The sequence below is a fragment of the Pangasianodon hypophthalmus genome, chromosome 16 (genome assembly GCF_027358585.1).
Source record: "Pangasianodon hypophthalmus isolate fPanHyp1 chromosome 16, fPanHyp1.pri, whole genome shotgun sequence".
NCBI lineage: Eukaryota > Metazoa > Chordata > Actinopteri > Siluriformes > Pangasiidae > Pangasianodon > Pangasianodon hypophthalmus.
This window is the reverse complement of record NC_069725.1, coordinates 16,926,445-16,950,870: the sequence shown is the minus strand read 5'-3', so window position 1 is coordinate 16,950,870 and position 24,426 is coordinate 16,926,445. Positions and strand designations below refer to the sequence as shown.

General features: G+C 37.7%; 1 protein-coding gene across 2 annotated transcripts in view; it reads right to left on the bottom strand.

Annotated features, from left to right (window-relative positions):
• Positions 1-871: 871 nt before the first annotated feature.
• Positions 872-24,426, bottom strand: part of racgap1 (Rac GTPase activating protein 1) — a 28,413-nt gene continuing 4,858 nt past the window's right edge. The window contains exons 3-17 of one of the 2 annotated variants that reach the window (XM_026920160.3): positions 23,307-23,509; positions 22,477-22,619; positions 16,171-16,240; positions 15,174-15,227; positions 14,639-14,716; positions 11,376-11,493; positions 9,109-9,245; positions 8,858-9,022; positions 8,258-8,353; positions 7,959-8,157; positions 7,559-7,664; positions 2,569-2,701; positions 2,221-2,356; positions 1,793-1,904; positions 872-1,668 (exon numbers count right to left, since the gene is read on the bottom strand). In XM_026920160.3, the coding sequence (XP_026775961.1) occupies positions 1,593-1,668; positions 1,793-1,904; positions 2,221-2,356; positions 2,569-2,701; positions 7,559-7,664; positions 7,959-8,157; positions 8,258-8,353; positions 8,858-9,022; positions 9,109-9,245; positions 11,376-11,493; positions 14,639-14,716; positions 15,174-15,227; positions 16,171-16,240; positions 22,477-22,619; positions 23,307-23,509 (1,826 nt within the window). In that variant the 3' untranslated portion in view covers positions 872-1,592. Of the gene's footprint in view, positions 1,669-1,792; positions 2,001-2,220; positions 2,357-2,568; positions 2,702-7,558; positions 7,665-7,958; positions 8,158-8,257; positions 8,354-8,857; positions 9,023-9,108; positions 9,246-11,375; positions 11,494-14,638; positions 14,717-15,173; positions 15,228-16,170; positions 16,241-22,476; positions 22,620-23,306; positions 23,510-24,426 lie in introns of those variants that run through there. The other variant, XM_026920161.3, reaches the window with a different exon arrangement.

Genomic DNA, 24,426 nt, shown 5'->3' with positions numbered 1-24,426 from the left:
ACACTTGATCTGTTAAGTAAAAAGCACAAATAGTAGACTATGACACAGAACTGAGATTTTTTTTAAAATTTATTTTTAAAATTTAAGGTCAGATTTTTAAAATGTACCGTGGTCATAAGTTTAGAGAGTGATATCAGTGTTCATTATGTTATGCTACTGTTGCAAGATATAAAATATTACTTTGTAGTTGTTTTTTTTTTAACTATGATTTTTAGTTTTAGAAAAGACTGGTTATGAATTTGGAAATTATTGAAGTTTTTTCTAAACCCTGTTCTTGTTATTGCTGTAAGCAGTGATAGAATGGTATTCAGGGCAACATCATAATATATAGTCAGTGTACTCTCTTCATACAATATCAGAATACATTGATGATGGATTTGGAGATTTTATAAAGATTTTTTAAACCTGTCACTAAGGATGAACTTTAAAACTCAGTTTTAAAGGTTTCCACGTCTTGATTAAACTTGGCTTTTATATTATTGTAAAAGCTTTAACTCCTCAAAACAAAAATACAACACAGCTTGCATGAAAGTATTTTTACATACAATAGCGTATGTCTTGTACATCATGTTCCACCTTGTATAGCTCATCAATAAAGCTGAGGAGCTGAAACCAATGTGATGTACTAGGTATATTATTACAAATGTCAAACCCTGCTATAGTCAGGATGTAACATTACCTCTACTTACAAATCAAGGAAGTGAATGAAAGAATAAATACTGTAATTATAGTTCTAAAAGTCCCTGCTGTTATGGAACCATTTTAGCAAGTGACCATGATCAAGATCATAAATAACTGTTTAGGCTAGGCCTATTATGATCCTTTGCTGTTGTGCAGAAAAATAAAAATAAGAAAAATGAACCACAAATGATTGAATGTGTAAAGGAAATATTTATAGGCTACTGTGGATGAAATGGATTAATTAAAAGAGACAGGAAGAGAGCAAGATAAAGCTCTCTCACACATAGCCATAACAGAAAGATAATGGTACTCTGTGGGGTTGGAGAGAAAGAAAGTCAGTGAAATAGACAATTAGTTTGCTATTTTCATACAATCCAATAATGAGTCAGCATAACATACAACATACATTTTTTAAACACAAGTAAATAGCCATGGAATGACACAGAAAATAGCATGCTGGCTGGAGGAAACACCACTTTGCATGGTCTCATTTTGTCAGGCATTATCTCATGCACAAAAAAAAAAAAAAAAAGTAAATACACACAAAATGGAGCAGATGTTCGCATAGGAATGTAAAATACAACATATTTAAATGAGTCTGGGAAAACCTCATTATAGTATGTACAAATATGACGCTATCAATTTTGGGCTTATTGATAAAGAACTCCCCCACCCCCACACACTCTTGCTCTGACCTGACAATGGAAGTGCATATTTTTGGCTATCCTTTTGGTTGAATGTGTGATCAGTTGAAACTTATAAAAATGCATGAAAATATAAAAGCAAATATGATTAAAACATTTGTATTTCTAGACACCAATTGTAGATATAGATTAATTGTGCAGAGTAAAGCAGCTACATCCTGAAAAATTTGTCAGGGGCAGCTCTAGATGCCCTCGGCCTTTTGCTGGCTACTTTAGCAGAGGAGAGGCAAAGAAGTTCCCCTGGCGACTGAAGCTGACGGCAGATTTGCTTTTGCTACCAAACCTGTAAAAGCAGAGCCAAAATAGCTATGATTATCGGCCCCTCCTTAATCAAGCAATATGTAAAAAGCCATTTTTAACATTTAAATACAGCAGATATGAATGACTGCTGCCCAAGTAACACTTACTTAGGAGTGATGACACCTAGTGTAGCATTCCTCATACGCTGAGATAGAGAACTAGAAGATGAAGTCTTGCTCATCTGCTGCTCTGGAGTGGTGAGGGGGCCAAACATACTCACTGCAACCAATGACAACAATTCTGCTAAGGTCCATTAAAAGCAATGGTCATTCTGGATTTTCAGCTCACAAATGTGTACATTCCTTGAGTCGTCCCCTAGACAGATTTTATTTTCCTCTTTAATCATTGCTCAACACTACATACCCTTTAATGTACTAATTAAGTTTTAATTTGACTTTAGGTCTCTAGCCTAATCTTTTGATTAAATAAATGACAGAGACAGGGGTATTTCTGCAATTTCACAGCAACCCATACAGACCTATCCTAGGTACAACAACACAAAGAATAATACATTTACTGCAGAACACCAGCATACCTTTTTGGTCTGGAGTAGAATAAACATTAGTGTTCTCAATAATCATGTGTTCAACATGAGCTTGATGGTGGTCCTGCTCCACCATCATGAACTGGCTCCAGTACTCTAAAGGCAAGCTCAGCAAGCGTTCAACAACCTGAAACACAAATGTTTGTATTTTATTTATTACATTCATTCATTTAAACAAGGACAAATTAAAACTTTTAAAAATTGTCATAAGGCGATCGTTCTGAACCAGTGAAACTATGACATCAATAATAATGGCATTATTAGTAGGCCTAGTATTAATTTTCATTGTATTTATGTATGAACACATTAGAAGACAGTTTATTTCCTGGCTCTACTTACCCTAGGTTGTCGTTTTGTGTCCTGCAGAATGGTCATTGGGTCTGGATCAGGTACTCCATGACCCACAATAGTGGGTCCAAACACACGAGCCAGATTAGTCACATCCATCTTAGTATCAGGGCTTTGGGCAACTCTGGGGGGGGGGGTATAATACCATTATTCCACCCTATTTTCCTCAGTGTTACAACATAAATAATATTAATATGGAGCTCCTCAGGGCTCTGTGCAGGCCACTGGAGTTCCTCTACACCAAACTCGTCCAACCAAATTTTTATGGACCTCGCTTTGTGCACAGTGGCACAAAGCATGGACAAGAAAGAGCCTTCCTCAAACTGTTGCCACAAAAGTTGAAAGCAATTGTTTAAAATGTCTCTGTATGCTGTAGTATTAATATTACCCTTCACTAAGGGGCCTAGCCCCTGACAGGCAGAAATTTCACAAACTGAATGGTGGCATAGGTGCCACCCTATGACAATGCCATGTTTCTAATTACTGAGCTCTTCAGTACAACCCATTCTACTTCCAGTGTTTGTCTATTGAGATTGTGTGGGTGTGTGCTTTATTTTATGTGGCTGAAGCACCTATACTCAATAATTAGGAGGGGTGTCAACATACTTTTGGCCATATAATTTAGATTTAGATCCCTAATGAGCAAGCTAGAAGTGACAGTGGCAAGGAAAAACTCCCTGAGACGATATTAGGATGAGAATTTGACAAGAACCTTTGTTCATAACTGTGTTTGATTTGTTAATAATTTTAATTTTAAAATAATAAATTTGTTAATAATTAACCAGCATTGCCAGGTTTCACCAAAATTTCCAGCCCAACTACATACATTTCAAAATACACAAAAACCTCCCTGAAACTAGCCCAATAAATTTCAGCATTGGAAAAAGGGAGACATTTTTCTTCTTCTTCTTCTTTTTTTTTTTGTGTGAAACAAGGTCAAAATGGTGTACTGTAGACGGATGATGACTTGATAGGCACAAGTAGTGAAGTTCTAATCTTGAAACGAAACCAGGTATGTTTGAGGTTATCATGCTGCATTTCATTCAAATGAAGTAGTGAGCAGGAGACACAACATGGTTAAATTTAATTGTGCATACCCAAAACAAGCATGACTAGACTTCAGTGAAAATACAGATGAGCAAACTTTTACATAATGGCTGTCCATACACCAAATACTTTAATCGTTTGTGAAAATACAGAGAGGTTCCACTCTTCATTCTACTCTATGAATGAGGACACTAGGTAGGCAATTCAGCTAGATTAAGTTATAGCCTATGTAGGGTGCAAACAAAATGAATAGGAAGCAATGAGGGAAAAGCACTAAGGTGCTCTGTCCCAAGAAGTCTGTTTTCTCTTGGACAAAAGTGCAATCAAAAAAAGTAGTCCTGACAATTCAAAACAAGGTAGATTTTGGAGAGTTAAAGGTGGGCCTGCATGACACTTATATTCATGTTATCATTACCACAGAACACAGATGTTTTTCTTTCTCTTTTTTTAATGCAAGGGCCTTATCTCTGTGCTGTGATATTGCTGTACACCACTGTACTCTGGGTACTACTGTGTCTCCAACGGAAGAGCAGGTAATTCACGACATGTCCACTCTTCACACACATTGAGGTGCTTGGTCTTCTGAACTCAAAAAAGACCCCTAACACCGAACCAAGGAACATATTAGCATGAGGCTAAATTCAATGAGAATACTAGCCATCATGTCACAGCTACATGTTGCATACCTCATGCTTGCCAAACAAATTCATCTAGGACACTACGTGCAATATCGGCAAAGGCTGAGGCTGCTAGAATTGATTGCAGCAGCTGCAACAGAAAGTTACAGTTGAGGCCAATAGTTTATATGCATCTAGATATTCAGTCTCCATTTTTCCCCCCACAACTCCACACATTTCATGTTACCATACATTTCTTTTGGCAAGTCAATTACGGAATCTACTCTGTTCACATCAGTTAACTTGTTCAAATCAGAGGTAAAACAATCGATTTGAGACAGATTTATTTCAGCTTTAATTCACTATATCAGAATTAAGTGTGCCAAAGATTTACATACACCAAGTCGACTGCCTCTTTAAATAGTGTGGAAGATTCCAGAAATTGATGTAATGACTTTTAGAAGCTTCAGATTGGCCAATTTTCATAATTGGGAGTGCTTCTGTGGCTGTATTTAAGGGCCAGCTCCTTTTTGCTCTTGAGGATATGGGAAACTCCAAGCAACTCAGCCAAGACCTTAGAAAAATGATTGTGGCCTGAAGGTACAATGAGCATCTGTACAAACAATTGTAAGCAAATCTTGGGACCACACAGACACTATCATTCAGCAAGGAGGCACAAATTAACTCTCAGGGATGAACAAACTTTGGTCTGAAGGGTTCAGCTGAACCCCAAAACAACAACAAAGGAACTGGTGAAGGAGTTGGAGCCATCAGATACCAAAGTATGTACATCCACCAATAAAAGCGTCCTGCATCACCATGGCCTGAAAATCTGCTGTGCAAGGAAGAAGTCTCTACTCCATGACTTGCATAAAAAAGCCACACTGAAGGTGAAAAAAATCCAGGAAAAAAGGTGACGAGGCTTTTATTTTAAACAAAGAACACCATCCCAACTGTGAAGCATGGTAGTGGCATGTTGTGGGGATGTTTTGCTGGAAAGGGGCTGGTACATAGATGACATCATGAGGAAGGAGGATTATCTAGAAATACTGAAGCAACACCTCAAGACATTAACCACAAAGTTAAAATGTGATCAGAACTGAGTCTTCCAGCATGACAATGATCCTAAGCATACTTCCAAAGTTTTACAACAAAATGGCTTGAAGACAACAAAGTGAAAGTTTTGAATTAGCCATCACAAAGTCCTGGCCCACCAATAATTTGTAGCCTAAACAGAAAAAGCGTGTCCAAGCAAGGAGGCCCAAAAACCTGACTGAGTTACACCACTTCTGTGAGGAGGACTGGGCAAAAAGTATTGAGAAGCCTATGGAAGGCTACCAAGTGTTCGATTGAAGTTAAGCAATTAAAAGTCAATGTTACCAAATAACAAAATATACGTAAAGTTTTGACCCACTAAAAATCTCATCTTATTTCCCTTATGGAAATAAAGTAGTTACCATAATTGATTTAACACAGGAAGTGTATGGTAAAATGAAATGTGTGGAGTTGTGAAAAATTTAATTTGAATGTCTGTATGTAAAATGTGTATCTAAAATTTTGGCCTCAACAATCATATGACTGGACCCCAAAAACTGCAAATGGAAACATCCTTCTCTCAGAGAGAGGGGCACAGGCTTAAGCTTACTAGTGATGCAAGACTTTAGCAACAGGATTCACTTGGGTGCAGTGCCCCATCAGAAAGAGAGTCACCATGGAGGTCAAGAATTACATAATTCTGAGAACACAGCATTAGATCAGAACACAGCTAGAATTCAGGGCAGTCCATCTGGCCCTCAAGTTCGTACAAATTCTGAAATGTCTCGGCTGACAGGGCTGTAGTTACAGTAGATACACTATAGATCACAAGTACGCCCAGAGTACACCCGGAAGTGGTATGCCCTCTCCAGGTATCTATGCTGCTACCTGGACACGAGTGTGCAACTTTTCAAGTGTCTAACATTGCTCATCAGGAGTCGTGTAAGAGCAGCGGTCTTATTAGAACTAACATTTCCAGTTCATGCTAAGGAGTCTTATTCTTCCAGAAACTAAATAATAAATAATGTTCACCCTCCATTTTGGACACACAGATATAAAAGGAAAAAAAATTTCAAAAACTATATATCCTTTTTTTTTTTTAACCAGTAATACCATGGAGATGTGCCTCACATTCTCAAAATACTTTAATTAGAAAATTCTATCCAGAGATCCACAGCAGAGACTCATACTTTACTCCACTTTAACTGTACCAGATAACCAGATATAAAAAGTTTGACCAAGAGTCAGCATAGCTGGAACATCTCATGAGAAAAGGTTTGACTGATCTGGTTGTGATTTGTAATTTCTTTTGATTAGGGTTGCTAATGATTAACCACTTAACCTCCTGACTTCAGGAGTTATTCATTTATTCACATTAATGCATATAAACCAGTAAATACAGTGAAACTAATGGGAAATATTATGTAGTTACAAGAGTGGCTCAACGGTTAAGGCTCTGGGTTACTGATCAGAAGGTCAGGGGTTCAAGCTCCAGCACCACCAAGGTGCCACTGTTGGACTCTTGAGCAAGGCCCTTAACCCTCTCTGCTCCAGGGGCACTTTATCATGGCTGACCTTGCGCTCTGACCCCAGCTTCCTAACAAGCTGGTATATGCAAAGAAAAGAATTTCACTGTGCTGTAATGTATATGTGACAAAGGCTTCTTCTTAAGTTAGGACCTGCCCTATAGGTCCTGGGGATAGGACCAACCATTAGAACAATGAAAGTAATGAATATACATGTGAGGCAGTATAACCCAAGAGATGATGTTGCTGTGTAGCAGACATTGGATTGCTTGCCAATTAACACTGTCAAACTTACAGCCTACCTCATTTAATTTTTTTTCTACAAGATGGCTGTCCAAACATAATGCTTTGCTTGAGGGGAAAACAATGTGTATTGTATTTTCTGTCATAATCTGTGGTTAACATAACTGACTATTTGATCATTGTTTAATTAACTTTAGCAAAATCCATAAGTCTGTTTTATGAGACTAGAAGAGAGCAGGGACCAGAATATAGATTCTGAACTCTAACAGAGACCTCCAAAAAAAAATTACTACAAGTAGAATATGACAATCAAGTAAATTATAGCATCACCTAACTAACATCATATTAAGATTGATCTGGCTTTTCACAAAAAAGGACTTGTCAAAAAGAAACATTTATTTGAAACAGCCCCCAGTCTTAGACCAAGCATATATTCAAGTAGATAATGCTTGAAAACATAAACCAAGGGGAAGCTGCTGTACTGAGGAAATTAAGTCTCACTGTGCTGCCTACCTCTGCAGGTGGATGATCAGGAAGGCCAAAGTGTCCCTGTTTGGCTGAGGCAAGTCACTGATAGTTTGGTACATCAGTGCAGTGGAATTGTCTTCATCAGCTAACTCTGAAAATAAACATGATTACACAAACATGGCAAGAACCAGCAAAAATGAATTTCATGATGAAAAAATAACATACAGATGTCATTGCACAGGACAGGAACTTGGACAAAAATTAAGCTGAGTCTTGGATTACTCCAAATTCTTGGACTAAATTTGTATTTTACTAAAAACCGTTTTCAGTACAGAACTATCTCCATCTAAATAATGAACCCTCATTGAAAATCCTGTACCTTAGAGCAAGCTAATGCTGTGTCTAGAAATGATGGCCTAATGAGTTTTAGTTTCGGTTCACTCACCTGCTGCCTCCATAAAATTACTGTTGAGGCCGAAGGTGAGCAGTGGCTCTTTGAGGTTTCTCAGGAAGTCCTTGAGGAGGCCGGTAATAGCATGGATGTCCTCCACCTTACTTAGCAGAGGAACAGACTTTCCACGCAGAAACTTCTCCTTCAGCTCCTTCACCACTCGGTCAGCACCAGACAGACGGTACAGACCAGTCTGGTGTGAGACCATAGAGACAACTAAGCTAATCAGCAAACAAGATGCAAAAGCTGATTAACGCACTATAAAATTCACCAAAACTAGTTTACTGACTGACCTCGTGTAGGCCTCTCTGCTCAATTTCATTCACACAGTGGACCACCAGTGGTGGAATCATGGGGGAGGTGACTGAGACATAGTCTGCAAGAGTGCCCTACAAAACAAAGTAGAATATAACAAACAGCAATAGTAGGAACTACATAGCGCAGGAACAACATTTATTTATTTGTAATGTCATAAGTGCCAACTGAAAAATCAATAACCTTTGTTTCTTCCAACCAGGCCCTGTGCTGTTAAATTTTTTTTATACCCAACTACCTTACCAGCCTCATTCAAGTTTATTCCTCAAACATGGATGTGGAATTAAATGCATACCAAAAGTAAAAGCAACTCATCTAATTGTTAGTAAAAACTCATCCACTCATTGTTTTAAGTTCATGAAAATTCACATAACTTGACTCATGATTAAAGTTATGGTTAAGATGGGGTCATCATAACATCCTTAACATTTCTTACTATGTGAATTGTGTGCAATCCAACAAAAAAAAATGTATTAAAGGGGAAATTTAATTAATCTACACCTGGAGAATCTTTGAATGCCAGGAAAGGTTAAACCCAGTTTTTTTTTTCCCCCAGTTTGTAAAATCAGGCATTCTACCTCTCCAATTTTTACTGGAGTCCCAGATACGTTAGGGATGCAGGGCAGGGGACAGCGCTCTCGACACTCAGGATGGGTGACCACGCGACAGTCCCTGCACTTAAGAGAAATTTTTCCAAACTTGATCCTCTTCCCACAAGGAACACAGGACTCGGGCTTTATCACCTAAAAAGCATGTGCAGTTAAAAAAAAAAAGTAATTCTTTAAACAAATAATCAATCAGTCTGCATAAAATATGACTTTAAGCATACCGTTTTGGAAACAAACTCATGTAGACGAACACCCCCACCGCTCTGCGGTGTGCTGGGCTCTGCTTTGATCTCAGTCCGTTTTAATATTTCTACAGACTGCACAGAATCCGTGTCTGCTGTGTCCCAAACCATGGCAGCTACAGGAAAGAGAGTAAGAATGGGCATGGGTTTATATAACACATCACTTGTGATCCAATCAGCCAAGATGGATGCTATTAAGTCTAAACAGAACCTAATGTTGGATTGCATTATACTCTATTTAGACATTGCAGACAATGATAAACAGGTTCTAACAATGTTCAATCTTCAAAAGCTCCTGAGTTTGTATAAATTTACATACAAGGAGACTACTGTAATGTAAAACTTTAGTAAATGGCTTCAAATCATATAATTGGCAATGATAATGGTTAGCACAATTTTATTTTTTTTGTGAAAATTTTGTGAAACACTGATTTCATATATAATGGCATTAATTAAAGATATATTATCTATGAAATAATAAGAACAAAAGCAGTCCAGTACAAATTCATAAATTAAGACAAATAAGAGTAGCCATTCAAATAAGACAAAAGAAATGCCTCTGAATAAATGGAGGATGGGCTGGTCTGTGCATGTGTTCTCTGGTGGCCGTAAGCTGATGGGCTATAATGGCTCAGCAGGCATTAGTCTACTGAAAGATTTAATACACAGCACTGCACATGTTGGATATTTATAGACCGGTATTTGTTTTTTTTTTTTTTCGAGGATGAAACCTAGCTTATAAGATACTTCTGTTTGCCATCTTTGTTTAATGCTGCGAAACACTTTAGAACAAAATAATTCAAACAAAATGACTGTTCCTTTGCTGTAAAATGTCCAAGTTTCATCAGTGGTTGTATTTCTAGATACTTGTACATTTCAAAGAGAAATATGTGACTGATCTGGTATGATTCAATATGCAATGCACCCTATACTCCCTGGTGTGCTGCACACCAACATCTGGCTTCTGTATGAGAGGCTTCTGGCTGACAATCACAGACAATTAAAACAAAACTGTTTCCCTGTATGAGGTCTTTGGTGTCCATGATCACCTGGGTACAGTGTAGATCTTTTTTCCCTCCATTTCCATGTCAAACCATTTTCTTTTCAACCTCACTTAACTCACATTTGATTCACCTTTTCTGTAATTTGTCTGCAGATTTTGGCCTTGTATTTTTATTGGTGTATACATGAGTCAAAATAACTTACACTTCTGACAAATAATTTTCTTTTGTTTGTCCTCACTTTTAGCTTTTAGAGTTTTGTAGGTGTCACTAAATGCAAATCAGCTGTGCTGTGAACACGCTTAGTAATTTAGAAGTGATTGGCAAAATACAGACAAGAAAATTAGCATTACCGAAACATTTATAAATCTTGTAGCAAATTTTAGTTTGACATATGAAAACATTTACACAGAACTTCACTAAAAGATTGATAAAATAAAGCTCACTGTGACAAGGTTTTTCAAGATTTTTCTTCTGCAGGTTTCAGAGTAAGGGTTTCAGAGTAATATTGTTCCAAATAAATCTCAAATATAAACAATAATGTTTTATACAAAAAAGTGTAAATAATACAATTGTCCCTCCAGTAGTTTCAGAGTCTTCTATAGGGTTCTACAGACGTGCTCCCCCAACCCCTATAAATATCTTATACAGCTCACAACTGAAACTGATTAAAAACATTTTATAAAACAATCAGCTCCTGACCTACACATGCCACTGGTTTCTTATCCTGTGTTCACACTAGTGTGTGATGGGTTGCTCATGTCGCTTGTAGTTTGTCTCTTGTGGGCATGTACCTTATGCCTGCTTTTCAGTTTCTCATTGGAACATCACATGCTGTGCTTTGTATTAGCTTTTTGGTTTTTTTTTTTGTTTTTTTTTTTTGGACCAATTCAAGTACCTAATGGTTTAATGTTCTTTTGAGTTTTGGTCATGGCTATTCTGTTTGTTGCTGGTTTTGAAATCATATCAGGTTTTTTTTTTTTTTTTTGGAGATCTAGCAACACTTCTTACTGATGAAATCCAATCACAAGTGGGCAGCGGAGATGCATCAAATAAATGACAACGTGTTATCCATCTCAGATGTTTGATATCAGAGTCTTAGACAAAAATAAAGTCAAAAACCTTGTTGGTCAACATACTGAAAGAAAATTCTACAGCCTATTTTAACTATGCTTGAAATATAAATGTCTTAAATAACCTCCAGTGTGTACAGACAATTATCAAAACACTAAGCTTTAAACTTACCAGTCTTTCTCCTGCTTCTGGTCCAGTAAGGCACAGCTTCAAGAGTGGTGACAGCCTCTATGGGACCTCCATTGTTAGGCACAGTCACTGTGGTCTTGGCCACTAGAGACTCATTTCCCTGTGGACGGAAACACACACACACACAGTTAAAAACCTTCAAAAATCAACACACAATTAAAATCAAATGGAAGATGTTTACAGAATGCACAAACACTCAACACACAAGAATGGCAGCATTAGGAGATCACTTAACAAATGGTACTCTATATAAACATTTAAATAGCTCTCCATGACTACAATCAGAGGATCACCTACAGAAGACACAGAGACCTGTACAGAAAGGCCCCATTTACATCTGGTATTAACATGCATCACTGGTCAGTCCCAAGTACAAGAGTAAACCGGGTCATATGCATTCAGTTGAATTCAAAATGAGGATTTCTACCATTTCAGGAGAGGTTTCAGGAGAGTAGGAGAGGGTGTAATATTATATATAATATAATAATAATAGCTATGCAGTCAGGAACTGCTTGCCAGCAGTGGCAAATCAAAAACTTGGCTGGATGCTGGATTTTTAAGTGACTGTGCAGTAATGCACATTAAACAGATAAAAACAATCATAGCAATACATTTTCTATATAATCCTTTTACAAATCAGTTGTCTAATGTCCACATGGCCAACATTTTCCACTCTTCTGCTTTCAAAGTGTTTGATTGCATCAGGAGAGCACAGGAGAGTGCTCGTTCAAAAAGAAGTCAGGTCCATAAATATTTAGACTTTGACAAAGTTATTTTAGCCATCTACCATAGTATATTGGAGTTGAAATTAAATAATGAATATGAAATTGAAATATCAAATTGCAGACTTTCAGCTTTAATTTGAGGTAATTTATATCCTAGTTGGATGAACAGTTTAGGAATTACAGCACTTTTTATATGTATTTGGCCCTCTGGGTAAGGGACCAAAAGTAATCAGCCAAAGTAATTAGGGTGGAGACAACCCATTAGAGAGATGGCAAAAAACATTAGGTGTGGCCAAATCAACTATTTGGTACATTCCTAAAAAGAAAGAACACACTGGTGAGCTCAGGAACACAGAAAGGCCCAGACTACCACAGAAAATAACTGTGGTGGATGACAGAAGAATTTTTCTCGTCAATACAATAAAATTATACAAACTAGCATGCATATGTTGTGTTGAACAGCTGTGGGGATGTTTTGAGAGTGAAGACTGAAACACATGAGATACAAAACAATTTTACAAAAACAAATAACATCCTGTTGAAAAAACCTGTAATTTTTTTTTTTTTTTGAAAATTTTAGCTTAAAAAAAATTCAGGAAATAAAAGTCACATTAAAAAAAAAAATATTAGCTGTGGGAAATTTCAGGTAGAAAAAAAAATTCAGGTTAAAAAAAATTCAAGCTGAAACTAATTCTAAACTAAATTCAAGATGAAATTAGTTGAAAATTCAAAGAGTGAAAAAATTTGGGTCACGCAATTCAGAGAAAACATCTGGCATACTCAAACAGCAAGTGAACCAGGTTCTAATCGAACTCAGTTCTGGCCAAACATATCAACTTATCCGTGAGCTCATGGAGGGTGGGGGGCTTCATGTATTATGGTGCTTTCAAGTCATGTCGGAAAGATTGTATTTACAGTTTGAATGCACATGAACACCACCACAGTCATAATTACGAGTGGGAAACTTGGGATTTTCTTTGAGCTCTGAGTTTCCAAGTTGGGGGTGTGTCAGTAAGAAAACATGGTGGAATCAATGGATGCAACGTCTGTAGTTGACGGTAAATTTGTTGAAATTGGATAGGTATTTAGCAGTGATGTTTTTAATCAGGCTTTTTTATTTACAATAAAACAAGCTAATTGCCTGCACAAAATACAATAGCATTGTACAATTACGATATATCATGTAACAAAGTTTACAGTGGCTTCATAAATTGATTAAAAACATAAAAAAAAAGCAAAATACACCTGATGCACATTGTTTGTTCTTCATTTTCTAGAAGTACAGTTAAAAAAAACATGCTGTATTTTTTTGTAGTTAATTAAGAGAAGGCACACCGCCATCTTGCTCTGACCAAATTGACCTGAATGCACCTTACGTCATAATTACGACTTCCCAACTCGTAAATACGTATTTCCCAGGAGGACTTGGTGCCTGGTGGGGGGGCAACCTAGAGGCGTTCTCCCAATTTTAAGCTATTAAGTGCTACCTTTTCTTCATACGAAATCAAGATGAATGCTAGTGTTACTTTAATTAGCGGTAATATATAAGATATAATCAATTGTTTGACTATAAAATTATCAATTGTTTAATTATATTTCTAATGAAGAGAGATCACAAGAGAAAAGACGCTTGATTTCAACTTTTTTGTCAGCAAATCCAGACATGCATTAGTATATGACCACCACAGAAGCCCATGGGCTGGATATATGAATTTTTCACTACTTGAATTTTTGACTGCTTGAATCTTGTTAACCTGAATGTTTTCCTACTTAATTTTTTTAACCTTAATTTCCAACAGCTTGAACCTGCAAAAATAAATAAATAAATAAATAAAAATAAATAAATAAAGGATTAAAATTCAGGTTCTGCTGACTCTGATGTCATTCCACACAGAGAGCAAACAAATCAGACATGAGCTTTAAACCGTCATTAAACTGTCTGCTGGTTCTACAGACACAAAATGGTCAGGCAAGCACCAATATCATTATATATAGGCTCTAGGTACAACACACTTCCTGAAACAGTAATGTTATAGTCTTGTGTGCTTGTGCATGTGTGTGTGTTTGTACAGAATTTTTGGACTGAGGCTGCAGATATGACCATGAAACTAACTACGTACAGGTTACAGTGCTATCACATTTGCCAAAACCATTAACTAAAGAATTAACATTAATATTTTTCTATTTTATTCCACGTTTTATGTAGTACATTTTTAGGCATGTACAGAATGTAATAAATACGTGCTCATAGTCAAATATATCGGTATCTTGGGGACTCTCATGTGGCACAACAGAAAAGTGCTCGCCCTTTTCAATCACTCAAGGTAATACCAGATGTAAGCATTTGGCAGTCTAGATGGCAACACAACTCAAGAACTCAATTTAAAAAAAAAAAAAAAAAAACACTTCATTAAAGTGGTACTGCTGTCTATAAGATGTGGAGGAAGGGCTATTCTAAAAAAGACCAATTAAATTCCTATAGGCCAGTGTTTTAACTGCTTAATTGATTAGGACACATACTTTCTCAGAGGTGCGGCCTGTGGACCGGGACCTCTTGGCAGCAGCAGGAGGCCCATCAGTATGGTTTCTGGAGGAGCGCTGGAAAAAACAAAGTGAAGTGACTTGTGGCCAAGTATGGTGACCCATACTCGGAATTTGTGCTCTGCATTTAACCCATCCAAGTGCACACACACAATAGTGAACACACACCCGGAGCAGTGGGCAGCCTTTTTTTGCTGCGGCGCCCGGGGAGCAGTTGGGGGTTCGGTGCCTTGCTCAAGGGTCTCACCTCAGTCGTGGTATTGAGGGTGGGAGAGAGCGCTGGTCATTCACTCCCCCACCTACAATCCCTGCCGGACCTGAGACTCGAACCCACAACCTTCAGGTTCACCTTCGGGTTGCAAGTCCAACTCTCTATCCATTAGGCCACGACTGCCCCTAATTTTTTTTTTTTTCTTTTCAATCCAACAGCCAACTTATTTAGTGATCTAATAACCAATATAATCAAAGTTAATTTGCCACCTAGTGGGTAAGGATGCACAAGTCATCAGCTTACTCTCTTCTGACGTTTCTTCAGTCGAACAGTTTTGACAACAGAGGAGTCCCAGTCCTATGAACACACACACAAAAAAACAGTGTCAGATTTATGGGACACAAATATGATTACTCACAAAGCATCTGGGATTGGTTGCACCAACAGGGGCTTACTCCTGGCTGTAAGCTATGTCTGTTGTAACTTCCTTGATATAGATTTAAGACCATTTCACTAACTGGAATGTTCACATTTGAATACTTCAAATCATATAATCCAGGACTGGTTGTGGGCTTATTTGGTGGAGGGTATCATTACAGGTTTATTTTCAAACAAATTCTTTCAATACTTCTCAAATATATAGACTGCTTCTGTGTTCCAAGTTATTTCCAAAATGTACATCATTTTATGGTTCTCATTAATCATTTTTAATTATGTATTTTTCAGTTATTGTTTCTGTACTTGATAATGATTTGCATGAAGCATTTCAATAAAAACTGCTTGCTTATATACAAAAATAATTAAGCCATTTTATGAGTTCCAAGCAACATTTCCACTTAAAACTTTCAAGGGATTGAAGCATTATCTCCAAAAATCAACATTTATATTACTATAAATAAATTCTGAAGGAGGGGACCATGCAGGCTAGATAGAGTTTTCAAGCCAATACACTCTTTCCATCCTTGCTTAAAAGCTCTTTTTATTTTATTCCCTTGCATTCAGTACACACCACTCTTTTGATTCAAAACATTCAGCCATAAACCCTTTTATTTTCCATGCACGCTTGAAAATTTCTTATTATACTACTGTATCAGCAAGGGTGGGGTTGTGCAGACTGTCATTCAGGTTAGTGATTCTGATGGCAGAGTTACTTGCATTTTTGGCTTCCATTACTGGCAGCATAATTAGGAAGTTAATTATGGGCTCCAGTTAAGACCTGTGAGTGCAACTAGCCCCTCATGTTTGATAATCAAACAGCATGGGTGGATGTCATGACTTTTCAACAAAGAAAATGACTTACCAATGAATCATCAGTTTTATCATAGCTAATATCCGACAAAATCGAGGCTGATTCGTCAATAGTGGCCAGTCTGTAGAAAATATCAACATTAAAATCATTATTAATGTGGCTTCAAGATTTTAGGTAGATTATGTTCACATTACAAGCTTCTTTGCACAATTCTGATGTTCCAATGACAGATAGGATCCATTTATGTTGATGGTTCACATTCGTTATGACTAGTGACCCATATCTGTGTTTAATATCTCCCCAATAGCTCTTGGGTTGCTTTCGTGGTATGTTCTGGGTCTTTATCCACCTGTACTGTGAAACGCTGTCCCATCAGTTTTGAAGCATTTGAGTGAATCTGAGCATAAAGTATAGCTCTATACACTTCAGGATATATCCTGCTACATCTATCAGCAATCACATCAATAAACACAGGTGATACATGCCCATGCCATAACACTGCCTCCACCATGTTTGACAGATGATGTGGTAGGCTTTGGATCATAAGCCCTTCCTTTCCTTCTCCATAATCTTCTCTTCCCATCATTCTGATACAAGTTAATTTTGGTTTCAAGTTAATCTGTACAAAGAATCTTGTTCCAGAACTTTTTTTAAAGCTATTTTTAGAAGACTAATCTGGCCTTTCTAGAGTGTTACCAGTGGTTTGCATCTAGAGTTAAACCCTCTGTATTTACATTCATGAAGGCATCTCTTGATTGCAGACTTTGACAATGATATGCCTACCACCTCCAGAGTGTTCTTGACTTCGCTAGATGTTGTGAAGGGGTTTTTCTTCACCAAGGAAAGAATTCTGCAATCATCCACCTTACTTTTTTTCTGTGGTCTTCCAAGACTTTTGGTGTTGCTGATCTCACCACTGCATTCCTTCTTTTAGGCATCTGATGCTGAGACCTAGCAGCATGGCAAGTTTTCCAGGCCCTGTGGCTGCAAAACAAGCCCAAATCATCACCCCTCCACCACCATGCTTGACAGTTGATATGTGGTGTTTGTGGTGATATGCTGTGTTTGGTTTTTGACTAACTGTGCATGATGACCAAACATCTCCACATTGGTCTCATCAGTCCAGAGGATCTGATGTTGGACTGAATTTGCTGGGACGCCCACTCCTGGGAAGATTGGCAACTTAAAGGCTCTCCATTTGCGAACAATCCTTCTGACTGTAGAATGGTGAAACTCAAATTGTTTGGAGATGACCTTATAACCCTTTGGTGAGCAGCAACAATTGCTTCTCTGAGGTCATGGCTGATGTCCTTTCTTCTTGGTATGACGTAGACAAACACAAGTGCTCCAGAACACCAAACTGCCAAAAGGTGTGCTTTTATAGAGGTAGCCACACTTCTTGATGATAAACAAATCTTGTGCATTTCAGTAGTAACACCTGGCTGCTAATTATGCTCTTAATGATTGTGGTAGTAGGAAGAGTGTACTTATTTTGTGAGTGGCACTGTAAAGAGACAAATCCAAACAACTGGCTCGAATGATTTCTCAGACCAATCCTATGCCAAATGTGGTCCAACGTTTGCGAGTTGGACACTCAAATATAGTTAGCTCACATTTACTGTTTGACATGCAAAAATGGAAGAAATTATAACCATGGTTTCATCTTATCCCCTCATATACGACCACTCATTAAATGTGCATAGACATTATGGGAAAAAAAAAACAATGATTATTTAATGTGTGTATAACTAGTTTGGTTTAGAAAATTTTGTGACAGTAGCTCTTCTGTGGGATCAGACCAGACGGGCTAGCCTTTGCTCCCCACGTGCCTCAATGAGCCTTGGGCGCCCATGACCCTGTAACAAGATAATCAATGTTATTCACTTCGCCTGTCATTGGTTTTAATGTTATGGCAGATTAGTTCATGTTGCTTGCCATGACCACAAGCAACAGCAGCAGTGTTTGCTACACACCCACAAGAGACAACAAGTGACACAGACTTGACGCTTCCTAGTGTGAAAGTAGGGTTACCGTGTGAACAAAGATCACAATAAACCTCATATTTTCAGTTCCAATTTGGGACACATTGGCTTGTTCAGACAACAGGGCAAATCTGAGTTCTTAAACCAACTCTTTGACTGAATATCCAGATTACAAAATCTAAGTAAACAACTCTGATATGTTTGTCTGTAGTCACAATTGCTTCACATTAGATGTCAGAAACAGCACAGGAGTCTGAGTGGGATTTTAAACATTCAAATGTTTTGCCCTGAACATACATAGATATTACAAAAATAAATATTTAAGGTTCTGTCCAATGACTGTGAAGGCATCCAGTGAAAGACCACAGGCTGTGTACATACAATGATTTTGTGTGCGTTCTTGGGTGTCAGATCTCGCAAGATTTATGTATGCTGACTGGAAACGAACACCACACACTGGCTGCTTTTACAGGCTGCAAGCTGCAATACAAGAACTTAACACACCTTGTGGGAGTTACTCAAACCAATTCAACATCAGAGCTGCCAATATTGCTCACAATAAATTCCTAGCAGGTAGAGAGAAAACATAAAAAGCCCTATCATATGTTGGTAACAGGACAGCTCCATGCCAACATGTATATGATAAATCATGCATTGGCAGATATTTAACTTGCAGAAATGTTTGGATTTATAAGCAACCAACTTAGTTTATATGCTTACTTTATACTGTACTTGATTATACTGTACTTATTTTATACTTTAAACTGTCAGAGAATTAAAATAAGTGCATAGCCAGTCTGCAATCCTTATCATATGTTGACAACATACTGTCTACAACTGTAGCAAATGATAGCTACTGTTTTTTGTAGCTCTGAGCATCAATATAAAGACTTTTACTAACATGAAAAAATTACTGACATGAAAGAAATAAAACATTATTGGGCATTGTCTGCCCAAATATGAATACAAAGTACTTTTTTTAAAAAAAAAAAAAAAAACACATTCCACATTTTTGCTTGAATTGCTTTAACTGATTTTGTAATAGCCTCAAGTTGCCCAGATTAATAATGTTTTTCAAAATCAGGTGATTGCAGGCATTCCTGGTGGCATGCATTTTTGGATTTTTAATTGGATCAAGACTCATGAATTCACAGATTAATGTTCATCTAGATAATACCAATGCACTGCGAAGAAAAAGTGACCATTTAGAGAAGCATATTTACCTTTGAGTGAATTGGCTTTTTCACTGGGTGAATTTTATTCATGTTTGGTCTGATCACTGCTTTAGCTGAGAAATTTTTCAGGTGACTCCCATATCATTATAGCAAGAGGTGAAAAATGGTAGATGTTGGCACCGTTACAAAAAATGAATGGCTAAGCAACAGCTCAGTTTGGTCTGCTAAAATACTTTGCTGGATCTTTATCCATGTGAATACCTCTGCTAGCTGGTCAACACATGATTTTAGGACACTGCCGTGAATGCCGTCAGGTGCTTTTCTGGAGTTGACCTGCTTGAATGATCGTCTCAGTCACTATGATTAGAACTAGTGTAGAGCTATTCGGGTCACCTGGGAGCTTAGGAGATGTGGAAGTTGCTTAGCTCGAAACGAGCATAGAAGTTATTGAGCTTGTCCGATAGTGAGGCAAAGGCCTCCCAGTAGCTGTTATTGCTCCCTTTGTACTCTACAATTGCACGCAGGCCACTCCACATGTGCCGGAGGCCAGAGTCTGGTAGTGAAGTTCCACACTGCCCCTATAATTCCTCCTAGCATTCCTGATGGCTTTCTGAAGGTCCTCAATGACCTAGCGCTTTCGGTTGGGAAATGCACGGGCAGAGGTTTTTGTAATGATCTCAGCTGTGCACTTACTGATGTAGCTAACGACAAAATCTGGAACAGCTCCCAGTCAGTGGTTTCAAAGCAGTCCTTTAGAATGGTAATGGACTCCTTGTTCCACTGATGGACCATTTTGCAAATCAGAACATCATCTTTTAGCTTTGGCTGTACAGCATTCTCCTGTCATGTCATGTCCGATTTACCAAAAGCTGGACGTGGGATGGCTTTGTAACAGTCCTTTTGTGATGAATTGCAGTAGTCTAGAGCAGGCCTATCCAATTTGTGAGCCAAATCTGGCCCTTAGATCAAGGCAGTTCTTGATCTAAGACCGGCCCTCCAGTCAGTTCTGTTTACAAATAAATAAAATTGATAAACTGAAAGAAAATTTCCACAAATAACTGACATTTTTGCCACAGTAAAGCCATTCAATCTTTCAAACCACCGGAGTGCTCTGGTCCTGTCGGTAACAGCCCATCACAAACAAGAATCATGCACGCATTAAGTCTCAAATTGACAAAGCTCAACTCTCTTTATTTGTGCATTCTTTGGATGGTGACTGCTTCAGAGAGGACATCCTGTGCCTAATGCCATTAGAAGGACATAAGTGGTGAAATTATTTTCCAGAGGATTGTTGCTTTTGTCAAAGACAACGGACTAAATCTGGAGCAAAGCGAGAAAGGTCTGTCGGCACGGCTATTGCACCGCGGATGAAATCACTCAACTGCCTCATCCACCAGAGTGTGCTGTGCATTCAACTTTGTAGTGAGTTGAAAAATACTATATTGATGAGAATATACTATGATTACTGGGGATGGTACCTCTCAGAAACCATGAAGATGGCTTTGGACTGAAATTGATAAATAGTTTTGCTATGATGGCTTAGGACTAAAATTGCTATGATAGCTTTAAGACGGCAATTGCTACAAACAGTTCTGCAGTCCAGTCTCAATCAGTGAACAGTTGATAACTTTCACAAAATAGATTTCATGTGAAAACTATAATGAATTTCCTTGTTACACAATTGCACTTATTGACCATGTAGTACACAGTTATAGAAGGGAATTATTTATAGTTGCGCTGTTGTCACCCAGATGAGGATGGGTTCCCTTTTGAGTCTGGTTCCTCTCAAGGTTTCTTCCTCATATGGTCTCAGGAAGTTTTCCTTGCCACTGTCGCCTCTGGTTTGCTCATTAGGGATATATTTAGAAATTTAAAATTGAAATCCTGAATTTATATATTTCTGTAAAGCTGCTTTTGCGACAATATCCATTCTTAAAAGTGCTATATAAATAAAACTGAATTAAATTGAAGTATAGACTCAGTTATGGCTTTTATTAACTTTATCAGATCAACATCCAGTCTTCAACACAGACTGTTTCATAAACTACTTGCTGATGTGTCAGCCAAGCACTGTGACCTACTTTTACATAATGATATTAGGTGGCTTAGCAAGGGAAATGCCCTCAACAGAGTCAGGGAGGAAATTGTCACTTTTCTCTCTGTGATTGCAAGCACAAGAAAGCCAACGCATTTCTTGCAATTGCTAGATGGATTCATGTCAGAAATATGCTTTTTAAGCAATATGTCATTATTTGAATGTGCATAATCTGGGACTACTAGGGAGGGATAAAACAGTGGTTGATCTCATTGAAAAAGTAACTGCATTTCAAAAGAAACTAGTTCTTTTCTCATCCGAATTAACTGACAGGAGGCTCCAAGTCTCCACACTCTGAATTTATCAAGTCATCAGCAAGTGTCACAGTCATTCAAGTAATGTCTGATTTTTGAGGGAAAACTTTGCCCCAAAAAAACAAAAAACAAAAACAAAAACAAAAAAAAAAAAAAAAAACCACACCTTTGTGAATCTTTGACTTCGACATTCCCACATGTGCTGCATTTTGTGAGAGACCCATCTTCCACTAACGTATCAGACATATTCACAAAAACGCAAGAGTTCCTTGCATCACTTGAGAAAGGTTCCCTGCTACTGGAAATCATTGGCATGTAAGTGTCATCTGATCTGAAGCATGCACTTGAGAATAAGGACTTGAAGAAATTTTGGACTGACTGGCAATTTCTCCACATAAATACAAACATGAAAAGATTGGCCATTTTTGTGCCAACTATGTTCAGATCAACATATACCCACAAATCCAGCTTCTCTCACATGAACTCTATAAAAATGAATGCTCGTGCTTCCCTGACAAAAATGTCTGCATCACTCTTTGCGGATTGCTCGCACTTCATATGAACTGGCTGTCTATGCCCTTGCTCAGTCAAAGAAGTGCCATCTCTCTCATTAGTAGCGTATAGGCACACAGGCTTGGCCTATCTGTGTTTGTGATTTGTGAGAGTTAGAGGGAACTAGAGGATACTGAATGAATGTGATGCAGGTTAACTGATGTCCCCTGCCTGTAAATTATATGAAATAGTTAATTGAAGATGGATAAGTAGATATAAAACAAGAAAGATAGTTATAAATTTTAACAGGAAATGTGATGTAGCTGAGAAATATCAGAATTGACCAAGCCTCCCCTCACCTTCGGCTGCTGTTAAGGTTGACAGGTGCTTGTGAGCGTGCGTTGAGGAAAGCCAGAGCTGACCGCTGTTCATCATTTAACTGGATACTGGTACTGGAACCCTCTGTGACCAACAGATCTCGAATGAGTTGGATCTGACGATCCTACACACAAAGGAGAGAACTGGCGTTACCATATCCAAGTGCTCATTAACGAGGGATAGGTTCAAGATGCTCTGAGCATCAATCCAGCAGGAGTTGAGTTTTAACCCTTTCATGCCTAGTGTCTACACATGTAAAGTCAGTTTGAGGCTGTTTTTAGCAAAATACAAGTAAAATATAATCACTTGAGACCACTTCTCTAATTTAACATAAATCATCCTGAATTCTTTTGTTCTTGACTGTTTAAAAAAAAAAAAAAACCTGGAAGACTCTAATGAACACAGTATTTTTTTAAAAACAATTTTGTTTTTAATTGAAGATAGATTTTTTCCAATCTCAGAAACCAGCTACATGATACAACAGTCCTAAACTACAAAACATTGATCGGTGTTTAATATTTTGGACCTGAACATTAACAATTTTTTTTGTTTATAAGATACAAGGATTTTACTTCAGGTATAATGTTTTCTCTCTTTTTCCTCACATAAAACAATTGAAAACATTTGTTAATATAAAAGGGATATTTAGAAAATAAATAAATAAATCAAACCGCATGACAACATGTAATTATAAAAAAATAATAATAATAAAATCTACAGAATCTGGATGTGTTTTTAAAATAATTTATGTATGAAAGAGTTAAAATGCCAAATAAGGCATACCAATACCAATACCAATACAAGCCCATACCAATTTTTCACAGTCTGATTCAGCTTTTTGTCGTCTGCGGATTTCTACGTCCACTTGGTTGCGAGCATGTTTAAGCTTGACCTCCAGTGCACCCCTCTCAGTCTCTGCTTTGGCAAGCACCTCCTTACAAGAGGCCAACTCCTGCTCCACTCTCAGCCATTTATGACGACAGTCCTCAAAATTCAGTGCCATCTGAATGAACTCTGGAAAATGTGCAAAAGAAGTGTAAGGCAGTGGTTTTAAAAAAGTAGGGTCCGTGAAGTATAGCTATGGGGTCCTTGTTTTGTTTTTTTTTTTTTTTAAATAATTATTTGCTTGTTAATTGTATGGGTTTAATTCAAACTTCACTACTAAAAACATATGCTAACAAGACAGGCAATGTTCGTCACGACAAACTTTGTTGTTGGCTTGACAAAGCCAGTCTGAAAGTTTAAAATTGTTTCATGAGTAGAAAGACAGAAAGAAAGAAAGAAAGAAAGAAAGAAAGACAAAGACAGAGACAGTTACTGGTAGAAAAACAAATGACAAATAGATTGATACAAGTAGAAAATCAAATGGAGTGAGAGAGTGACACAGGTAGATAGATGGAGAGAGTGTTCTTAGTAAAAAGATAGAAGGAGTGAGAGAGTGATACAGGTAGGTTGATGTAAAGAAATATGGAGAGAGAGAGAGAGAGAGAGTGTGTGCACGCTACTGGTAGATTGATAGAGAGATGGATGGTGACAGTTTGTGGCCCTCATAGTTCAGATGAAGTGAAAGTCTCTGTTACAGGTACGTTGACAGAGTGAGAGGGAGGGAAGAGGAGCTTCAGGCCTTGCGCACACAGGTGTGTGTGTGTGTGAGTTTTGACAGTTGGAAGTTTGAAATCTCTGAACATCCTGTCAATATAAGTCTGTGGGAGTTTTGGGGATTTTTGATCGTCCACTAGAGGAACTGTAAGTCCGATCAGTTTAAAAAAATATATATATACAGCTTATGTCAGAACAGCCTGAAGGGCTGTGCTGAGTTTGTTGAATGTAGCTTGAAAGGTTTAGGAGTTACAACAGTCCAAATTTTTCAATGGAAGTCAAAGGGAATTTTGGCCATTTTGAGCTTCTGTAATGGGAAAAACTGTAATTCC